General features: G+C 48.8%; 1 protein-coding gene across 9 annotated transcripts in view; it reads right to left on the minus strand.

The window, feature by feature from the left end:
* EXTL3 (exostosin like glycosyltransferase 3) overlaps positions 1-22,374 on the minus strand; it is a 112,777-nt gene that overhangs the window by 17,702 nt on the left and 72,701 nt on the right. For 8 of the 9 annotated variants that reach the window (XM_014257652.2, XM_014257645.2, XM_014257649.2 and 5 more), the window contains one exon: positions 6,933-9,559. In XM_014257652.2, the coding sequence (XP_014113127.1) occupies positions 6,933-9,080 (2,148 nt within the window). In that variant the 5' untranslated portion in view covers positions 9,081-9,559. Of the gene's footprint in view, positions 1-1,139; positions 1,554-6,932; positions 9,560-22,374 lie in introns of those variants that run through there. The other variant, XM_014257653.2, reaches the window with a different exon arrangement.

The raw sequence follows: 22,374 nt of genomic DNA on the forward strand, positions 1-22,374 counted from the left end.
TGCAGCCCTTGGTTCTGAATCCAGCTACTCCATCTCCTGCTGTCAATGGCTTTTCACGGGAGATGAACCTTTTCCAGGTTTTTGGAGAGGAGAGCATTCCATATGCCCAGCAGGATTTATCACCAACAGTTTGATTTTATGAAAATGGGGGAAAAAAGCATCCATGAGTTTGATAAGAGAGCAGCATCTGCCTCCTCACCTGACACAGGTGAGGAAAGGGGAAGGGATTGTCCAGAGGGTGGCTGCTGCTGCCAGCCCACGCCAAAACTTGGGAGTAAATCATTACCTTCTCCTTGAGAGCTGCAATGCCTTTGCTGATCAATCCACAGAGCTTGGGGAGGCATCTGGGAGCTACATCAGACACGCAGCATCAAGCAGTGATTAAAAAATCCCTTCTCCTGCTTCTCATCTCTTTCTCTAACCTCATATCCAGAGGTACCTTCCTCTCTGTAACCTCCTCATGTCCCTCACAGCTGCCTCTTTGATGTCCCAATGCCCCACAAGGTCCTTCCTGTTCCAGCAAACACAGATTTTCTTTCTTCCCTTTCTATTTAATACCCAAATTCCCGACTTTGGCAAGTCCTGCTCGCTCCTTTCGCTCCTGTGCCGGGAGATCCATCCTTGTCTTGTGGCACAGCATCAAGTTATGGCCACTCTGGGAGACAAGGCTGTCTTCACAAATAAGGCAGCCTATGCAGAATGCACAATCAAATGGCTTTGCACAGCAGAACTGCTCCACCAGGACAGATAAAAGCCTGGGAAGAAAGGAAATGCAGATATCCAGGCTCTGGGACTTTATGGGGAGAAGGGCATGGCTTGCAGTGAAGTGGATGTCAACACTCAGTTCCATCGTAATAAAGTCACAGAGGATGAAAAGTAGGTGGAAACAAAAGGGAAAAAGAGAGAAAATGCACCCAACACACTCCATTCCCCCCCAAATTATTATGGAATAATTTGGTATTCTGTTGGTATTTAAACAGGTCACAATACAAACCCTAAAAGCAGCAGGATTGCAGCCCTGGAAAATCAGAGTGGGTTTTGCTGCTGCACTGCCCCTGGTGCCGAGTCCTGTCGTGCTGCTTTTGTGCCCCAGCAGTTGTGACAGAGCTGCTCCAAACAGGGAGCGTTTGAGACGCACAGGCAGCTTTCGTGGTGATGTTTAATGGCTCCAGCACGGGGGACTGGCCCCTGTGACACCTTCAGGGTGACAAAACCCACCCAATTATGTCTCCAGCAGCATTCAAAGACGCTTCCCTCCCTTGATTTTCCTTTCCAATGCCCCAAACACGCTTCCTTCTGTTCACCGACCCCATTAGCTGCATCCTGAGCCAAGGGGATTCGGAGAGCTGGGGCTACAGGAAGGTTTTATCTGCAGGAAAGCCATCACAAACCAGCACATGCCACGGGGAAGAATGAAGGGCTGGGTCTAGGCAGTAGCAGCGAGGACTGTGAGGGAGCTGGAGTTAATATTCCGAGTGCAAATTCCGAGGAGTCGGCGCTGCTTGTTCCATTATCATCCCACGTTCACGCATGGCTGCACCTTTGCTCGGGCCCTGCAGTGACAAGCATCTGGATTTTAGGATTTGCAGGTAAACTAAGCAGCAAATTTGTTCCTTCCTCTGCTGCTACACAACAGAAAAAACGCATATGGAGATGGCAAAACTCACGGGGATTTCAGAGCTCAGCTGCCTCCCCGGCAGCACCGGCTCCGCGGGCAGCAGGTGGTGCTGCAAACCCGACTGCAGCACCCAGGCGCTTCTGTGGAACATCTCCCTGCCTTCTGAAACTGCTCTCGTGGAGAAACTGAGCTCACAAACCTGGGACACACTGCTGGAAACGCTGGTGCACTGAATACAGACTGTTCAGCCCAGGGATGGGGCAAATCTCCTGTGGGAAGTGAGTCGCTGCTAAGAAACAGGGATTTTCTCGGCTGATTTTGTGTGAATTGCTCCTTCTGGAAGTAAACCTGGAGTTCTCCACTCCCATATGCAATCCAGGACATCAAAGCAGAATTGGGGTTTTCCTGATTTGGAACACAAGAGCTGTGGGTCAATGTAAGGCAGGGAAAAGCAGGATAAAGCTGCGACTCACCCAAGAGTTTCTGCAGGTGAGTTGGCCCAGAAAAGCACAAGTGATACCACCAAGGAAGAGTCTGGTAAATGCTGAATTACCAGACCCTGAGCTGGTATTTAGGCAAAGCTCCCAGGAAGGAAAAGCATCAACTGAAGTGGTGGTGTTGATCAGCATGGAGGTTTTATTCTCTTTTTTAACTCCCGGTCAGCATGATGATCTCACTCTGGATCGCACACACCACTGCAGCGAATCTCCAGCTGCTGCTGAGTTTGGAAGGTTGGTGCTGCTCTCATCAGAAAACCAAGCTCGAGGATCCAGCTGCTTGCTGAAGGGTGAGCAGAGAAGCTCATTCTGTCACCAAGGCCACCAGCCTGAGCAGCTCCTGTCCTCCTCCTCTTAGCCAGAAGCATCACCTACAGATCCTGCTGTGCTCCTTAAAATGGAGATATCAGAAAACCCTTTGAGTCCTTCTGCTGGAAAGGACGTGCAAACCTCAGGCATCTGAGCTTGAGAGCCAGCTCAGCACAGCACATTTACACAGCCCAAAGAGCAGGGAAAGTCAGGACAGCGTTCCCTGCCCCGATTATTAAATGCCATGTCGGTGGACCCGTGTGCAGCCAAACGGGTCTGCAGCCCCGGATTAGCCCTTTTCCACAGATGATTCCTTTTTAAACAAGCAGCTAAATGGAATGAGCCCTCTCAGCCAGCCACCAGGCCAGCAGCAAAGGATGTTACACCACTGGAAGTGGCTGCAGGGATCAAAGGCAGCGACTTATTCTGGAACAAAGCTGAAGGAAGGGATTAGTCACTGCTGGCAGCCACAGGGGCTGGCACTGAACCCAGCCTAAGTGCTCAGAGATGCCTCCAGCGCTCCCAGCTCATCTCAGCCCCGAGCAGGAGGAGAAACCAAACTGCTGCAGGGCTTTTCCAGCCACTGAGGGCCCTCACAAAGCCAGCAGAGGGAGAGGAGCTGGAAGTTCGGGCTGCCACTTCTTAGGATGTGAGCAGAGCTTGTGAAAATAATGCTTTGGGCTGAGTAAGGTTCAGCCCCAAATCACAGAATGCCAGAATGGTTTGGGTGGGAAAGGACCTTAAAGCTCACCCAGTCCCACCCCCTGCCATGGGCAAGGACATCCCAAGCTGCTCCAAACCCCAGCCAGCCTGGCCTTGGGCACTTCCAGGGTTCCTGGGGCAGCCACAGCTTCTCTGGGCAACAAAAAAGAAGTTCAGCAGTGGCTGTGATGTGGCTGCTGGAACAGTCACACTCCTTCTGTCCTGGGGAGTTCTCCTTAGGCAGTGCTAGAGATACAAACACTTGGGGAAAAGTCAGTTTTTGAGCTTGCACAAACAGGATTTCTCATTCACAGCCTTTGGGTTTTGCTGCAGTACTGATTAACGTGAGATGGGAAGAGTTTTTACAGCTTTAAATGTGAGGGTGAAGTGCCTACATCTGTTCCAGGGGCAGCCCTGAGTGACTACAAACAACTTCACATTACGTTGGATTTCCACCTACTCACTTCAGGCTGGGGACAGGGACAGAATATTTGATCAGAATCCTGTGCAGCTTAGGAATCTTACTGATGTTTTAGGAAATCATGCCATCTATATTTAAGCCAAAGTCTTTTTAAAAAATCAAATATATTCTGTAGCCCTGTTTATCTCGTTATCCACAAAAAGATTCCAAGTTCCAATGTAGCTTTGAGCTCAGCTCTTGATTAATTCCCAGCCCACCAGGGAAAAGAAATCTGCTTGGGAGGACAACCCCCAAATCACAGCCAAGCAGCGCAGTTTGCAAACGATGTTTGCAATAAATCATCAATAAATAAGGTCAACACATGGAGTAAGGAGAAGTCCAAATCTCCCTTGGGGGATTCTGCTAGCACAGAGCCACACATCCCTTGCACCAGCAAGAGATCTTGCACCAGCAAGATGTCCTGGTGGCATTTAGGACTCTGTTTGGCTTCCAAAGGCTCTTTAGCCTGCTACACACATTGCCTTGTCTCATTAGCATGTAATTTACATAAAATGATAAAATGTTTTGGGTTGAAGGGACCTGAAAAATCATCCCATGCCAACCTCTGCCACAGGCAGGGACACCTTCCACCACCCCAGGTTGATCCAAGCCCTGTCCAGCCTGGCCTTGGGTACTGCCAGGGATATTTATACAGCAGATGGGTTTTTATCCCACGCAGTTCCTTGCAAATCAAGCTGAAAATAAAAATCCCAGAATGGTTTGGGAGGGAAGAGACCTTAAAGCCCATCCCATTCCACCCTGTGCCATGGGCAGGGACATCTCCCACTATCCCAGGCTGATCTAAGCCCCATCCTACCTGGCCTTGGACACTGCCAGAGATCCAGGAACAGCCGCAGCTTCTCTGGGCACCCTGTGCCAGGGCCTCCCCACCCTCACAGCCAACAATTCCTTCCCAATATCCCATCCATCCCTGCCCTCTGGCAGTGGGAAGCCATTCCCTGTGTCCTGTCCCTCCATCCCTTGTCCCCAGTCCCTCTCCAGCTCTCCTGGAGCCCCTTTAGGCCCTGGAAGGGGCTCTGAGCTCTCCCTGGATCCTTCTCTTCTCCAGGTGAGCACCCCCAGCTCTCCCAGCCTGGCTCCAGCTCTCAGAGCAGCTCCGTGGCCCCCTCTGGACTCACTGCCACAAGTCCACATCTTTCTGATGCTGGATTTTCTTCAAAAACCTTCTGGCTTCAGGTGCTTTGATCCTGGATCATGCTGGCACACACATGTGCTGCTGCTGCTCCTCGGAGTCAGGTGGTGCCTGGACCCACATCAATCACAACCCAAATCCACCCTCATCCCCTTCTTTTCTTCCCCCAGGTTTCCCTGGAAAGCTCTGTGCTTTGGGACCTGAACACGGAGCAATTCCTTGCATCCCAAAGTTACTGGGAATGTATTTGTTACACGGAGATAAAGCACCACTGCCAGATCTGAGAGAATTGGATATTCCCCATCAAAAGAGGTTTTTTTTTCCTCGTAAGGAAATCAGAATCACAGCTCCTCACTTTCTTTTGCCACTGCCTTGTGTCTCCTGCCGATCCCACATCCCACATCTCAGCCAGCAAGGCTCAAACAGAGCCTCACCTCTGCTCCCAAAGTCCTCGTCACCCTTTTCCAGAGCAGACCTTGGCATTTCTCACTGCCTGATGAAGCCCAGGGAAGTTTTCCATCATTGCCACACCAAACCATCCTGGTAGATGAATGGTACAAACTCCCAGCAGGATTAAACACCCACTGGAGATGGGCTTAGCAACAGGCACGTCAGGGGGTGGATGCCTGGAGGCTGCTCAGGGTTAACCCTCCTGTGAGAAATCCCAGATTTGGGCTCTTTTAAAAACTGGGATTTAGAAAAACGGGAAGAAAGCAACGCTGTTATCAGACCAATGTCCCTTCAGGAAGGACCTGGCAGAAGCTCTCTGCCACTCCACAGTGTCACCATCCCAAAGCAGGCACAGGACAATTCCCTCCTCTGGAACCACACGGTTCCAAACATTCCCCACATCCCCCCCCAGCACCCGGCTCGAAGGTGACACAAAGCAACTCGTGTGTGTCAAGTCCCCAAAAAACCAGCAGGGCTCCAGCACAACAGATGTTCAGATGAGGGCCAGGTACAAAAAGCCATTATCTTCCATCAACAGAAATGCATTTTTCTTTCACAAATAACACCCATTAGCAGCTCCAAGGAGAACAATCTCCGCTCCAAAGGAGGATGCAGTTTTTCGGCAGACACAATGCAAAGATTTTGTAGAATTCACAGGTTCAAAAGGACTAATGTGAAAGATTATTTCGCAATTATGCAAGCAATTTTCTCTCCTCATTGTTCCTGGACCATAAGGGTTTTTAAATGTGAGCAGAAGGATTTATTCATCACAATAATAATAAAACGAAATATTAAATCAATGAATCTCTTTGCATGCAGCATAAAGCTCGCTTTGCTATTAAGCTCAGTAGCGTCCTGTCACATAAACCACACGCAGTTTGTGTATTTAAGTACCATCTCCCTCTTTTATTTTTCCCTTCCCTAATTTGTAAGGCATTATCCTTCCATTTGTCCTCTAAACACAACCAGATTCGGAGCACTCAGTGCTCGTTCTTGTTAGTGGCTCTGCGCCCTCGCTCTCTTTATGAGGGGAGATTTATATTTGATTTTGATTGCTAACAATGAAGAAAGTTATGCTGGGATGACAAGGAAGTCCTAAAATAAATAAAAATTTGGGGAGAATAAACTCCTTACAAGTCAATGTCCAAGTGAGTACATTTGCATGGATCTGAAAATGAGTGTTGGCATTTGAAGGTGTCACTTCTTCAGTTTGGCCAGGGGGAAAAAAATAATCAACCCAAATATATGCAAAAGTCAGCTCCAACCTTGGGAGCATGGAAGCTCTCACGGTCACGTCAGCCTTGGCTCGTAATTCCTTCTCTGCCATCCCTTGTAACACAAAGTGAGAGATGAGTTTTGAGGTCTTGGCAGCCGACACTAATTCAGTGGGTCCCTCTTTTGTTTTAATAAAAAATTCATCTGGCAAAGTGCAGAAACAGTTACTACTTAGGTATTTATAAGGTGTCAACTGTCCTCACAGGGAGGCACTTAAAGAGCCTAAGCAAAGATTTCCAGCGAGCAACAATCTTTAGCTTTAAGCATCAAAATTCACATTAGGCTCCTCAAACGCATTCTCTAAGTGCTAAATACCTGGCTCCTCTTGTTTTTCTCCACTGATGGAAGTATCCAAAAAAGCTACAGACACCTTCAACCATCCCCCAGGACTGAAGCCGAGCTGACACAGCCGACTGCACCATGCAAACCCCACCACGAGCAAGCCCATTGTAGCTACATCTGTCTTACCATGATTGGGACACCAATGTCTGGCCACAAGAGATCCTCGGAGGGAAGCTTGGGAGAGTTCCACACCACCACAACTTTATTTAAGTAGGGGAGACCATTGAGCCTTTCTAGGGAGTTCATCAACACTTCCTCCCGCTCGTAAGTCAACATCACCACCGTGAACTGCTCCCGCGGGACGTTGCCACCCAAAGCAGCCTGGAACTCCTTCCCAGAGCCACCCGCTCCTCCACCAATTGGTCGAAATCCAGTCCCAGACCCCAAAAATTTTGCTTCTGATGGTAAAACGGGGTCAAAGGGAGTGTAGGGGAAGAGGTGGAAAGGCCCCGGGGCAGAATTCCAATTCCTGTAGATATCCATTGCGGTGAGGGTGAAATTGCGGAGATATTTGGGAGAGGCGTAGGGTGGTTCCGTTTCCACAGGCCCCAAGTCCAGGTCACCATTGTCTGCCATATTGGGGTCTGTACCAGCAGCTTTGCCAGACCGGTGGGGGATCTCCACGGCGGGTTCCTCTCGGATAGGAGCAGCGGGGATTTGGATTCGAGTCCTTATGATAGCTAAGACTGTGCTGAAGACGTTGTCGGAGGTGGAGAAGTAGGTCTCCCACAAGAAGCGGCCCTGCCTCCTCATGGCAAGGAGATCGTTGTCAGAAATGCTTCTCAGAAGAAAGTGCACTTCTGTGATACGTGGCTTTGGTATAATTAAGGCTGCCTCGTTCCACCGGATCACGTCGTTGTAGGGTAGCTGAACTTGCTCCCCGAGAACCACCGGGATGGCCCCGACCTCCAGAGCCTCAAACAGTCTCATGGTACACCCGGCGGAGATCACTAAACGGGTGTCCCCGGGGGTGATGATCAGTGCAAAAGTAGAAAGCTTCAGTAGCTCTAGTCTGTCTTCCCTTTCTCCACACAGAGCCCACTCAGTGGGCAGACTCGCCTTAGGCTGGTTCTTACACGTGAACTCCACCAGAACAAAGTCCAGCTTGCTGTCCTGAACAGCCTTCAAGGTGGTGATGATCCGGTCGTCGTAGTCGGCCGGGGCGTTGCCTTCGATCTCCTCTTCGAAAGAGCGAACCTCCTGCAAGCTGGAGCGGAGAGACTCGATCTTCTCCCCCTGGAAACTGAACAGGTACTTACGCTTGACCGGCACCTGGGGCGGGATTTCTAGGAAGTTGGGCTCGGACATGGCGTGGACCAGAGGTGACACCACGATGTCAAACCCCGGCCGATACTGGGCGTCGTAAAAGGTGGACTGGGCGATCATGGCGCGCCCCGTGCTGATGTTGTAAATGAAGTTCTGAGTTTCCGACTTCCTCGATAGATTGATGATGAGATGGTTGTGTCCATCAGTCCTCCAGTACGGCAAAGAGTGCAACTGTTGCTCTAGTTCAGTAGGTTTTGGCATTACGGGCTCTTGCATTTCCCCCACTAAAATTATATACACACAAGCAATATTTGCATTTTCAGTAACATAAACGTTAGTTCTGACAGTCGCCTCAAAGGCCTGTTTAATTAAAGGGTCTAAGGAACTACCAAAAGGGTAATCGTCACTGTTGTAGACATAGACTGGAAAGCCAGACGTCAGCGGGCAGCGTGAGTAGTCAAAGCAGTTGTGCAGCCTGCAGTTCCTGTTGGATTTTGGCAGGGGGAAGGTCACATCGTCCTTGTCTGGCAGCAGCCGGATGGGCAACGAGAGCTTGGGCTGGTTCTGAGCCATCAGCTCTTTGTAGGAATGCTCAGTCTGACTGATGACGTTCTTCAGCTGCAGCAGGTCCTGCTTGGCATTTTCAATGCTCTTCTTGCAGGCCTCGATCTTCAAGTTGAGCTTGGCAATCTCGCTGTTGAGCTCCTGCCGCTTGGCCTCGAGCTGGAGCAGCTCCTCGCTGACCGACTCGCGGATGCGGCACAGGTCCTGCACGTGCTTCACCTCGCACAGCTCGTTGCCGGTGCGGGGGCCGAAGATGCGCTTGCCGGCATCGTCCGCGTCGTCGATGGTGGTCAGGTAGTAGTGGGCAATGAGGGGGAAGAAAACGAGGATGACGAAGAGGGTGAAGCTGAGCCAGGTGAGCCGGATCCGACTGGACCACCTCAACACCCACGGCTGGCCTCCGTTCCCCACTCCCCCATTGCGCAACATCGTATAGCCAGTCATGAGTTCCAAAGTCGCCGCGCGCACAATCTCACGTTGGATCAGTAGCCATAACCAAAGGAGTTTTTATAGCGAGTCTCTCCAAGGGAAATGTTATTGTGCCTGCTTAACGAGCAGCCAATGGAAGGGGAATTTCATCTTCTTGCCGTGCCGGCGGCTCTTCCACGGTCGTTTTGCTGCAGGCGCAACTTCTGATCCCGTTAGACTCGGTCATTGACCTTCTCGCCCACCCCCAGCCCACCCTTGGTCCGCAGGCAACCTTTGCTGGAAGTGTCACAGCGTTGTCATGGTGATTCAGAGTCGCAACTGGCAGAAGGAAAACGCAGTGGGACCGAGCCAAACTCTACCGCTGCTGCCGACATCCTGCATTACCATCCGATGAATATGCAGAGGCAGCAGCCGTGGTGCAGAAGGAGCCAGAAGGGACTCGTAGCACTGTCAGTCTCTCTCATCGCTGCTGGGAGGGTGAAGGTCTGCCATTCCTACAAGAGAACAATCACACAGTCAGGCAACACAACCAAAACGACCCAAGAGTGACCCAAGACATGGTTAGGTTTAAAAGCAATTGTCCTCTCTCAAAGGAACAAGCTCTGGGGTGTCACCTGAGGAGGTGATGGGATCCATGAGATGTGGACACACAGCTTCCTCCAGGCGCTCTGCTCTACATTAGGGCTGTGTAGGGAAGCTCCAGACCACACAGCCTATTCAGCCCTGGGCGTGGATCTCTGTTTTTCCCACCTGCAAGGCCCCCTCTCTCTCTCCTCTCATCCAAACCAGAGGCGTTGACGTACACCTGCTCTCCCTGCTGTGATCCCGGGACGCAGCAGCGCTGGGAATTTGGACTGCATAACTGAGTGTAATCGCCATTGTTCTGCTCTGGTAACTAGAGCTGATGAGGAATTTTTAGATGAAGTGTTTTGCTTTCATTTCCTGCTGGAAAATTTTGATTCACTGCATGAGAAAGTTTAAAGGGAACGTGCTTGTGTTGGTTACAATTAACTGGATGGCTGCGCATGAGGGGAATTTCTGGTCAACACTGGAAAATTCTACACCATACATCAGAGTGAAGATGCTGAATTTAGGATCTATTGGGAACATCTTGTGACAAATTCTTCCCTGTGAGGGTGGTGAGGCCCTGGCACAGGGTGCCCAGAGAAGCTGTGGCTGCCCCTGGATCCCTGGAAGTGTCCAAGGCCAGGCTGGACAGGGTTTGGAGCAACCTGGGATAGTGGGAGGTGTCCCTGCCCATGGCACAGGGTGGAACTGGGTGTTTTAAGGTCCTTTCCCACCCAAACCATTCTGTGATTCTATGAAATTCAGCTCTGACTCAGCTCTAGGCCAACAGATTTAAATCTAGGCCACATCAATATGCTGTCACTAGAAAATCTCCCCTTTTATTGGCATCCTCCAAGGTACTGAAGTTTCTGGGATATTCTTTCATACACTGGACTTGCCACACCACTGATGAATAGAGCTGGGCTTAGCAGCAGCTCCTGCACGGCCTCCAGAGAAGCTCATTCATTTCCGTTTCAATTTTTAATTAGAAGAAAGTCATCCACGCTGGTGACGGTCATTTTTCACTAAATCTATTTAATACCCCTCTCATCTCCTCATCAAGAATTCCCAGAAAGAAGGTGAGGAAGCAAATCTCAGCTGAAAGATAGATCTGGAAATGGGCCAAAACAAAAAAGTTCACCTTAATGCAGCAGAGAGAAGTCAGGAGGAATTTTCAGTGTTGTACTCAAGAGAACATCAGAGAAAATGAAGGGGAAATTTGATTTTAACCATGAAAAATCATCACGAGGAAGGGAAATATGTGGGCTAATAAAGCAAAATCCTCAGGCCTATTGTTACACAGCCATTTGTTGCCACTGAGATAACAACCCATGATTAAATGGGATTTCCATCCCCCCCACCAATGTGACCCACAACCCAGTTGCAAAGCAGCACAAACACTTAAAACTAAGGCAGATTTCAAATTCGCGACATTGGCAAACAGCAGTGGCGTAAATCTCAGAAAGCCAGGAGGATAAAGGGGCTAAAAAGTCAGCAAAAGGCTAAATCAGCTTTCTTGGATCTTGGCAGCACATGACTGTGGGCAGATGGGAGGCTCCAGCCTCTGGGACTGCTCTGCCCAGCAGCAGGATTTTAGCAGGCACCAACATGCAACTGAAGGCAAAAATAATAATAATATTAATTTTTTAAAAGCTTTTATTTTTTTTTTATATTTATTTATTTATACTTTTTTTTATTATTTTATTTTATTTTTCTTTCTCTCCCCCACCTTTTCAGGCCCTGCGCAGGAAGTGAAGCTCGCACTGTGTGTGTGCCAGTCCCTGCTATTTCAGCCTGGTTTCAAAGGGGCTGCAAAGATCCTCCAGTTGCCACCAGTTTTCTGCAAACAGCTGGCCAGGAGATCAGCTGCCCTAATAATGCTTTTCCTGAGGGAAATGCCAAAGCACACACTCACTTAAACACCACAGAACCTAAAAATCAGTTTAACAAAGCTTTGCTGGGTTTTTTTTTTGTTTGGGGATGCAATGGGGTAAGTGGGGTCAAAAGCTGCAGGGTTGTTGAGGCAGCACAGAAATGAGGGATCATGAATGTGGACACATGGACACATCAGGCTGGTCAGAAAAAAACTTCAGCCCCAAAGGTAAGATTGCATCAAAATCTCACTCCTTTGTGGTTATATTGCCCATTTATAAGCCATAAATGGTAATAAAATGACAAACTGGACTCCCTAAAATGGCAACTGAAAAGCCAAATCCATCACGTCACGCCTGACCCTCAGCAGCTGTTCTGTCACCTAATACCCCCAGGGGCTCCTCTGCTCCTTCCCTTCTTTGACACAGAACAAAATTCATCCTCCTCGCCTCAAAATCTGGGTTGTGAATTCAAAATATCCATATGCTCCCCAGTCTGAGGTTGCCGGTGTGACTCTGTTGCTCTCCTGGAAAACACCACAAGGGAAAGACCAGGCTGAGGAGGGATTTAAAATGCACCACACGTGGCTTGGGATTAGTTAAAAGTATGAAGTGTCAGGATGAAATATGTGCTGGTGATAAAATGAGCACTTTAGACACACGTCTGGACTCTTCTTCACTATTAAGATTTTATTCCTCATCAACTCAATAGAGCCTGAGGTTGTGACACATTGCCATTAGGACTTTTAAAAAAAAAAAACAAAGTAAAAACCCAATCTGTGGTTTCATCAAGAGAGACTTCAGGGCTGTGTTTATCAACCCTGGGGAGAAAGCCAAAGCTGATTCCCATCATTCCCAAAAAGAAATTTGGGAGGAGGAGAAGCAGGATAGCTGCTGGGCTTTGCAGCCAACTTATCCCTCTCGCTCCAAGTACTATTTAAGTCCTTTAAACTTACCAGGCTCCACACTGAAAACTCTTGCTGATGTTATAGCACAATTTTGCTGCCTGATGGAGCTAATTACACACAGAAAGAGGCAGGAAAAGCTCTCAGGAGATCAGAACAATAAATCCCAGAGCCTCTTCCCAAATGCCCACCTGACAGAATTCTCAGGCACGACAGGTTTGCACGCTGCAGCTCCTTCTCCCACGGGTCTCAGCTGCTCAGAGCACGTTGTCAAAGCTCGGGCTGCATTCCCAGCTTTCCTCAGCTCCTGTGCCAGTGAAGTTATGGGAATACCTCAGGTTCTCCCTCATTTTGCATTTTTAGAAATTACCTGGCTGGTCTGATCCATGATTGTGTTTATGGAGCCATTGCTCTGCAGATGTTCAAAGACTTGTCCATACCTACTCCTCCCTGCTTACACCTCTGTTATCCATCTCCCTATAAAATTAGAGAAACAGTGCTCCTTTCTCAGCATAAAATTAAATTAAAAAAAAATACAGTGAATTCTCCCCTTCAGAACAGGCTGTAGTGGAAGAAAACGAACCCTGAACAACCCTTCAGCAATGATAACTTTCTATTTCCTAATGCTCTCAAAGGGAAGGATTACATCCCAAATCTCCCAATCACGTTGGGAACAGGAGCAGTTGAACAAGGAGAATAAATCTATCAGGTGTGTGCTTTAAGATACAGTTGGTTGAGAGCAGATCCTTCAAAGGAGCAGGTGGAAAATTCACTCTGAAATGCTTCGCATGCAGCAGCCTGAGGGATCATCCCGAGGGATTTGTACCATCTCCAGAGCTCACAGGAATTCTCCCAGGCTGAGATCTGCGCAGCTGAAAGGTCCTGTAATCTGGAAGTTCCAGGGATAAACTGCATCCCTGGCTTTAGGCAGTTTTATCCAAACCAAAGGAACATTCTGCACGTTTGCAGCTCCATGCGAAGCCAAACCTGCTCCCAGCCCTGTTCCTCATCCACATGGACGTGTGTGGGGTAAAGCAATCCTGGAAAAATGCTCCAGGAGCCCCCTCCATGTGCTCACTCTGGAAAAGCAGGAAACCACATGTGCTGAGGAAAGCAGTGGCTTCAGAAGTGGCATTTGAGGAACACTGAGTTTTCCACCCCAAGTTCCTGGGGAAGAAGGGCGCTCACTCCTGTCACCACGGCACACAAACGATGTTCTCTGCTGGAGTCTGAGTGTTGCTTAGCTCTGAGATCCAGAAGAACACTGAATTTCATATAACATGAAATTTATGAGCATGTTTTCATAGTAATACATAGAAAACAACTGCTGAAGTTAGATAGAAAAGCTAAAAGTGTGTGTAGATTTGAGAGTTTTCTTAAGCCACTGGGTGAAAAAGTTAAAGTTTAGAGTTTAAAACAGTTTAGAAAGCAGAAGGCAAGATGGAGGATTTAGACTTTTGTTTCTTTTCCTTCTTCTTTCTTCTTCATGTTCTTCTTCTCGAGGTTTTTGGGTAATAGTAGGTGATTGGATAGAAAATGCCACAGTGCAGCACACAGGTGATGGGTCATTGGGTCATTAATAAAAATAATTTATGTGTCTATTGTTAATTGGATAAGAATGAGTATAAAGATAAAAAAACTGCGCAGTTCAGGGCCATTTTGTGCCTTCAAAGCCAAAGTGAGCCACAAGGCCATTCTGTACCATCAGAAAGAAATGATCCAGGTTGCAGTGAACTGAACTTGTGCAGAAAGTCTGGAGAAACCTGCCAAGTTCTGTGCTAACATCCTAATAAACAGGAGAAACAAGATCCTAATAGGATTTAGAGTTTTTGTCCTGAGACCTGTAAAAAGTGGGACTCCCCATGAAGGAGGATCCCCAAGGAGCTCAGCTCAGAGGAGACTGAGAAATCCAGGAGTGAAAAAAAAAAGTGCAGAAGAAGCACAGCAGCAGAATCAAGAGAGAGGAATAAGAAACAAAACAAATTAAAAAGTTATAGCTCTCCTCTGTCCTCCCAGCTGCAGGGAATGAATGAGGGAAAAACCAGCCAACAAGATCAACACCTGGCTATGAGCAGGTAGAATTTTGGGGCTTTGGATCATGGCTTGGTTTACACCACACCAGGTCTGGTGGCAACAGAGAGGGTTCAGCTGTTTCAAAGGGAACAAAACATCATCCTGCAGGAGTTAGGAGGGCTCAGGGAAAGAGTTTTAAATAGGATGTGAAAGAGGATGTGAGGCCAACAGATATCCAAAACTCGCTGGAGAACACCCAGGTTCAGAGACATCCTGCCATTCCCAGCTAAATGATTGTGTGGCTCTGTGTCCAGGCTCCCAGGGGGCAGCAATTCAGAAATTGAGGAGAAACCTGGAGTTAAGATGTCCTGGGCCTGCCCCCAGCTCCGACACTGCCTCTCTCCAGCACCCAGGGGAAATCAGGCACCCCCAGGCCTCCATCCCTCCCTCCCTCTCTCCACAAAGCAAAGGTGATCTCAAACGCTTCAAGGCAGACGAGTGAAGAACTGAGCTCTCAGCTCTGTGTTCCCATCTGGGCACTGGGACAAGGTCGTGCTCCAGGAGATGCTCAGAGCTGAGGAAATACAGAAATCTCTCCCCCAGGTGCTCACTGGTTCCTGAGCTCTGCCCTCAGCTGTCCCCTCTCCTCGGCCGAGCTCAGCTGAGTGCTTCACAAACACTCATTTATTCTGATCAAATCCTGGAGACAGGAAAAACACATCCTGTTTTTAGAGAGCAGGTAATGGAGGTGCAGAGAAACAACTTGCACAAGAAGCCAAGCTTGGGATTCACTCCACATCTCCTCGTCCTGTCTGCAAGATCATCCATCTCCCCAGCCTGCCTTCTTCCAGTGGTTTCCTTCTCCAGTGCCTTTCTGCTTTTGGCATAATGCATTGCGAAATCTGCTTTGCATATAGAGCTTTTAGCTCTTAAATTTATTATTTAATGTTGTTTTCTGGTGATAAACCAGTCACAGTGTTTTATTTGTTCTTCCAGGCTGTATAAAAGCGCTTCTCCACTCAAAGGAACATCCAGCTTAGGAGCAAATCCTTCTGTGTCCTGTGGGATGGAGTGGCAGAAAATCCTGGATGCAAAGTTCACCCCTCTGCTCTCCAAAGCTCGGAGCAAGTGGCCACAGGGCAGAGTTTTCCAAGAAAGCTGGAAAATCCCTCCAGCCACCGTGGCTGATGTTGTAGTGCCCGCCACATTCCCGGTTATGAAGTGCTGAAGATATTTTGGGACATGGGAATCAAACCAAGGATGCTCCAGGATGCAGCGGCACAAGCTTTTACTCGCTCCCAAAAGGGATAAATTAGGTGTGGGAGGAAGCAAAGCCTCTCTTTGCTTTTACCTTGAAGTAATTAATGAACAAGAACTCTCTTGAGGTTAAACCACAGCCAAGAGCCGGGTGCTCCCCGGCACACGAGAGAAGCACGAGGAGGTCAATTCCAGGCAGGAAGAGAGGGCTGGTTTCCCAAACACTGACTCCATGAGACAGCTCAAATCCTTGGTATTCTTTGTGGTTTCCAGCCCTAGACAGCTCAGGCACGTTATTTTCCCCAAGGCAAAACCACAAGCCTCTCTCACCTCCCTAAAACACCCTCATTGCTGCTTCCACAGCAGGAAATACCCACGTGGCAGGTTCAGGCTTCTGCTCTCTGACAGAAGCTTCAGATCATAATTAAGCACAAATTTAAAAGTTTCATTGTCCTGGGTAAGTTATAAGGAAAAGGAAACACTGCTCAAAAAGCACAGAAACACACAGAGTTTTTAACAGCATCTCACTCAGCAGGGTGGGTCTCTATGGAAAAGAATCCATCTGTGTGGGTTTTATGGGAAGTTTGTTCCTTTCCTGCACACACAGGGAATGAAACGGTTCTGGAGACTGAGCACCTCCATGGAGAGGCCTCTAACAAATATGAGATGACACAGATGGGTTCTTGTGCAGCTCAGGGGGCAGGGAGGCAGCTCAGCACCGAGTCCTCACAACCCAGGGACGCTGGGAGCTCGCATCCAGGGAAAGCCAACAGAAACCTGGGAGCCCCGGCTGCTACATCTGAGCGAGGTTCGGTGAAATTCGGTGACACGTGGCCAAATTAACCAACTCCAAACGTACCTTCCCTCCCTGAAACAGCTCCTTCACCTGCTCCCACGTTATCCCTGCTCTTGTGCCCAACTCCAGCTCCTCTCTCCTCTCTCAGATGCACGGGGTGGGCACCCACCCACAGCCTCAAGCTGAGGGCCTTCTGCACTTTTTGGAGATGCTTCATCACCACCTAAATGGGAGCTATTCTGTTCCAGACAGCCTGATCAATCACACCAAAAAAATTATATTACCTGATGTGTTGGATCACCCATATTTATACAGCAGATGGGTTTTTATCCCACACAGTTCCTTGCAAATCAAGCTGTAAATGAAAATCCCAGAATGGTTTGGGAGGGAAGAGACCTTAAAGCCCATCCCATTCCACCCTGTGCCATGGGCAGGGACACCTCCCACTATCCCAGGTTGCTCCAAGCCCTGTCCAATCTGCTCTTGGACACTTCCAGGGATCCAGGGGCAGCCACAGCTTCTCTGGGCACCCTGTGCCAGGGTCTCCCCACCCTCCCAGGGAACAATTCCTTCCCAATATCCCATCCATCCCTGCCCTCTGGCAGTGGAAGCCATTCCCTGTGTCCTGTCCCTCCATCCCTTGTCCCCAGTCCCTCTCCAGCTCTCCTGGAGCCCCTTTAGGCCCTGGAAGGGGCTCTGAGCTCTCCCTGGATCCTTCTCTTCTCCAGGTGAGCACCCCCAGCTCTCCCAGCCTGGCTCCAGAGCAGAGGAGCTCTCAGTGTACCTCCATTTCTCCATCCTGAGCAAAGCTGAACCAGGGCTTGGAGCAACCTGGCACAGTGGGAGGTGTCCCTGCCCATGGCAGGGAGTGGAATGAGATGGGCTTTAAGGTCCTTCCCACCCAAACCATTCTACAAAACCCAGTGAAGGTCCCTGAGGACACTCCACTACACAGGACTTGCAGATGAGAACGTGGCTAAACACTTCAAAACACACTGAGAAAAGACAGAACACAGCACATGAGGTTTGTGTGTGTGCCTAAGGAAGCCATTAACCAGCAGCAGAGTGGATGATAGGGGAGAAGCAGCAGCACAACCCACGGTAATTAAATCCCTACAAAGCACCGCCGCTTGGATTTGGGACGCCGGATCATTCCACACACGCTGTGCTCTGTCTTGTCACTGGTGCCCAGCGCTTCCCTTCCACAGGTCAGAAAGAAACACAACAAACAAAGCTCTTCTCAAGCTGTTTCTGGCTGGAGAAGACCGACAGAGCCAGAATTCCTTGGAAAAGGCAGGATGGGAGATGGCAAACCCCACTCAGCAGCTGCATCCAGCGTGGAGACTGCTCCTACCAAAACGGGGAGGTAGAAAACATCCCGAAGATGCTGCGGGGCAGATGGAGCAATAACAGCAGTTAGAAGGGCAAAGTGATGCTGTTCTGTTCATTGGAGGGCTAAGAGAGAGGTCAGGCAAGGAGGGGATCCAAGGAACTTGACCAGAGCTGGGGGTGAAGGAAGGAATTAACTTTTCGGCTGCACAAGGTGGATTCAATCACCGGCCGAGATGAGATGAGTTTTGGAAAGCCACGGGTTATAAAAGTTAAGCTGAGGGTTAGATTGAGCCTGCTGAGAAATAAATTGATCAATTTAAGACCTACTCACTAAATATTCAATAATGCAGCATCGACCAAAGGAGGTCTCTGCTCTGGAGCAGCACCCTCCTGCCCCAGGCCTGTGTTTGTGCTTCACACCTCTGTGATGGTGAAATGGGAAATGCTTTAGGATCCTTCCAAGTCAGAGGTGATTCTGCCTGCTCCCAGGGCTGGGAACTCGGGGATATTAGTAAGAATACAGCAGAACTCTCAGTTTAAGGGCTGCAAACTTAATGAGCAAACACAGCACTTCTTTTGACCTCAAAAATTACTTTTTAGGATAAAAGAGAGGCCTTAAAATGAAAAAAAAAAAAAAAAAAAAAGCAAGATGAAATGCTTCAACCAATGGCACTACTGCATGGAACCTCTTCCTTAGCATCCCAGAGCAGATGTGCTGCACTCAAAATGTCTTTGTCTATTAAAACTGTGTCAGCTTCAGAGACTCCAAAACTCCCTGTGGCATAAACAGAATTTCTAATGAACAGCTGCAGGATACAGGAGTGGCCATCCAAAATGCAGCTGCTGAGACGGTTTTCTTTGCCCCCCTCTCTCACCAGCTTTTCCCTGCTGTCCAAATCCCATTTGGGTCTCTTCTCCTGTCCTCCCTCTCACACAGCTTCACTGTTCCTTCTGCACCCTGCACACATCTCCTGCTCTAAAAGAACCCTCGCCCTCTCTCCTGCTGGAGTTTTGCTGAAAGGAAGTGCAAAAGGGACAAATTAAGGAGAAAAAAAATGTTATTGTGCCAAACCCTGTAATTCCAGAGAACAAGAGCAATCCTCAGGGAAGGATTTATCCCGAGTAAATTGAAATTCACTAATAGATTTTTTAGCTTCCATGCTGCCTTCCAGGCCAAGGCAGCAGAGCATGGCTCCTTGTGTGAGCTGGGGGAGCGCTTCTAAAATGCCTTTGAAACCCAAAACCTTTCAAGCTTAAAGCCTGGTCCAAATGCACTTCCCAGCTGCTCTCCCAAACCTAACGGTGTCCCCTTAGCTGGAGAAAGAGCTGGAATGATTATTAATTTAGTCAAGTGCTTGTAAAGGCCCTGCAATGCTCAGTGTGGTATTTTGAGAAAAATATCTGTGGTGTGAACCCATGAGTTGAACAGCAGCACAAACAAAGCTGAATTCTCTCAGTTTGATGCTGTCAGTTTTCCATGGGGCTGTCCAGTAGCCCATAAAGAGCCTCAGTTCCCTGTTTTCAGACCATTTATACAGAGTTACTGCTTTGGTGAGCTCCATCCCTCAAATCTGAGTGCAAACAGCTGATGGATTCAACAGCTATTGGAAGACTAATGGGTAAGAGCAGATGCCAAAGCCCAGCTTTGTTAGAACCCTCTGACAACAATAAAGAGCATCTAATGCTAAGGAATGTGTCTTTTTAAGGAAATTTTTATTAACTGGTATCGAACATGAAAGCCAATGAATACCTTGTGGCTTTGAGGCAATCTGTCTGCTGCAATCACACCAAGTCCAAGTGTTCCAGCCACGAGTGGTGAAACTGCTGCCGTCACTGAGCACCTCAAAGCAGCCAAGTTTTTGAGAGTTAATGGTGTAACAGCTTCCCTGGACTGGCAGCAGGATGTTCAGGACAGGCTTTGGATGGTTCACGTCACAAATGTGACTCCAGGGCCAGGAGGGAAAATTCCCAGAGAAAGCATGGATATTGTGGATACAGCCTGCACTCCAGAGATCACAGAACCCTCAGCATGCAAACCCCTCCTGCCTGCCCACAGCACAGGGTGGAGGGACTCCAAATGTCAGCAGAGAGGGCGTTTGGGAAGGCTGGAGCTCCTTTGGCTCCCAAACGCTCCAGGCAGGAATCTCCGACACACAGCAGCTATTTTCGTAGGGAACAGGGGCCAAATATCCTCGGAGCAGCTCGAAAAATGGCCCAGAGTGCCAGCAGCAGGCTGATGCAGATGAAGGAACTGCTTCCAACACAAGCTGCTGTCTCCCAGCCATCATCCCAAAGATCAGACCCGTTCCAACTCGCGGAACTGGTTCCAGCTCACTTCAGGGACCGTTTGGAAAATAGATGCTGAGAGGTGCTAATGGATGAGCAATCCACAAACGCCTCTCCTGGCCATTCACAGCAATTATTATGGACACAAGAGCCAGCCCCAGCATCTCAAGCTGTGCCATCTCACTCTCATCTCAGTGGCTGGAGCCACAAATGGTTCTGAAATTCTGAAAATTTCCCTGAGGGACAGCAGAGCTCTCTCCCTTTCAGCCTCACACCATCCCAGGCTGGCCAGCGTGTGAGTTTTCTGTTGCCACCCACTGCACAAAGGCTGCTGGTGGCCAGAGTAAACACCTGATGGCCAGCCAGGAAAAGGGGAGCCATTCCCAGAGGCTGGGAAAGCTGCTGGCAAACACAGCTCTGCTGAGAATGTGCCACACGAAGGCATCTCCCTGGAACAAAGTCATTAAGATGGGCAAAAAAACTCACAACTCAATTTGGCCTCTGTAGAGAATCCAAAAAAAATATTAAGGAAGCGCTAGGATGGCTGTATTAGATCAAGCCAATGATCCGTTCACTTCAGCCCCTCACTCTTCATTTCCAGCTGCTTTGGTGTAAAATAACCATGAATCACAGTCATGGAACAGTTTATTCAGGACAATTTCCCCCAAACCATTAACAGATAGGAGTTGTAGGAGCCCTTGAAGAAGAGCAGCTGCCCACCAAAATACCTTTTTTTGAAGCAATCAATCACAGACATATTCAGTAGTACAGAGTTTGAACTGGTAAAAAAAAAGTGGGGGAAAAAGGAAAAGGAAAAACACACCAAACACTGAGTTTCACAGCTTCCTGCAGCAGCAACCTCCCCAGATGAGCTCTGCAAGTTTCCCAGAGAAGCTGCCCCTGGGAGTGTCCAAGGCCAGGCTGGAATGGGGCTTGGAGCAGCCTGGGATGGTGGGAGGTGTCCCTGCCCATGGCAGGGGGATGGAATGGGATGAGCTTTAAGGTTCCTTCCCATACAAACCATTCTGTCATTTTAAGGGATTTCTTTTCACCAGCTTCAAACCCAACCCCTCCTGATTCAGTCCCTGCTCCCTTCTCCAGCATCACACATATCCACAGGGCTGGGAATGACAGGACCCACAGCCAGATCACAGCAGATCCAAAGGAACAACAGTCCCAAAGCCACCACGGGAACAAGAAGTGCCACCTTACCTTCTCTGAGCTGCCTGACATCCCACCACATGCTCCTCTCTGCACCAGGCAGTACAAATCTTTCCAATCCTGGCAGCCAGCAGAGTTGGCAGGGAAGCAGAAATACAAGGATCCTGCTGCCAAGGGATAATTTCAGCACAAATCTGCACTTCTGCTATTGTCTCCCCCTTCCTGATGGACACCCTGGTTCTACAGCACACTCCTTTTGTGGAGCAGCCCTCCCTCTCTTTTATCCAGCGTCCTCTCTAACATCTTTGTTCTGTTCCCATTCCACTCATTTCCCAAATTTGTGCCTAGTTTCCCTTTTTTTTTTTTTTTTTTAATTGCTCTCAATATGTCACTCTATATTAGTCAACAGCAGATTTATTTAAACGTGTCAATGCTGTTGCTTAGCAGATCTGACTGTGCTTTACCATTTCAGCCTCCTTCAGAGTCACATGTTCCCCTTTCCCAGAGATCCCCAGCATGTTTAGATCACCAGGAAGTTTGAGGAAAACAAAAATAAGTCTGATTCTAAAGGCAGGCCACTAGCCTGCCTGGAAAAGCTTCAGGAAAACAAAAAAAAAAAAACACCTCCAAAAACAACCAAGAAGAGGCTGCCCAAAAACACACATGATTTTATTGCTCAGTTAGGAAGCAGCATCAAGTTCTGGTTTTCCTTCCGTTTTCCACTTTTTACCCATGAGTTTCAATAGGAACCCATCAGGTAAATGATCATCCAGAGCTTTGGAAAGGGTCTGATATGGAGCCAGTATCAGCTTTCCCCTGCAGCAGCTAATTTTAGGAAATGGCCTTCAACCACTCTATAAAAGGCTGGGAACACCCAGGTGAGAGCACGTTCTGACCTTTGAAATTAGATTTGGTTCTTTGCTGAGGCGGGGAGAGAAGATAATGTGTGGCTAAATCCCCCACAGGAGGTTTTCTGCTCGGGCTGAGCTCTCCACAGTGGTGCTGTTGATTTGGTCGTTGCCCCCACAGTCCAACTTGCACATTCACAGCCCGGTAACCCGAGAGCCCAGTGGCTCCAAGCAGCACCAGCTCCACACATAAACTGTGCCACAGCTGTCCCA

The sequence above is a fragment of the Pseudopodoces humilis genome, chromosome 3 (genome assembly GCF_049639895.1).
Source record: "Pseudopodoces humilis isolate 2021_Gansu_Grassland_sample_001 chromosome 3, ASM4963989v1, whole genome shotgun sequence".
In the NCBI taxonomy this organism is placed as follows: domain Eukaryota; kingdom Metazoa; phylum Chordata; class Aves; order Passeriformes; family Paridae; genus Pseudopodoces; species Pseudopodoces humilis.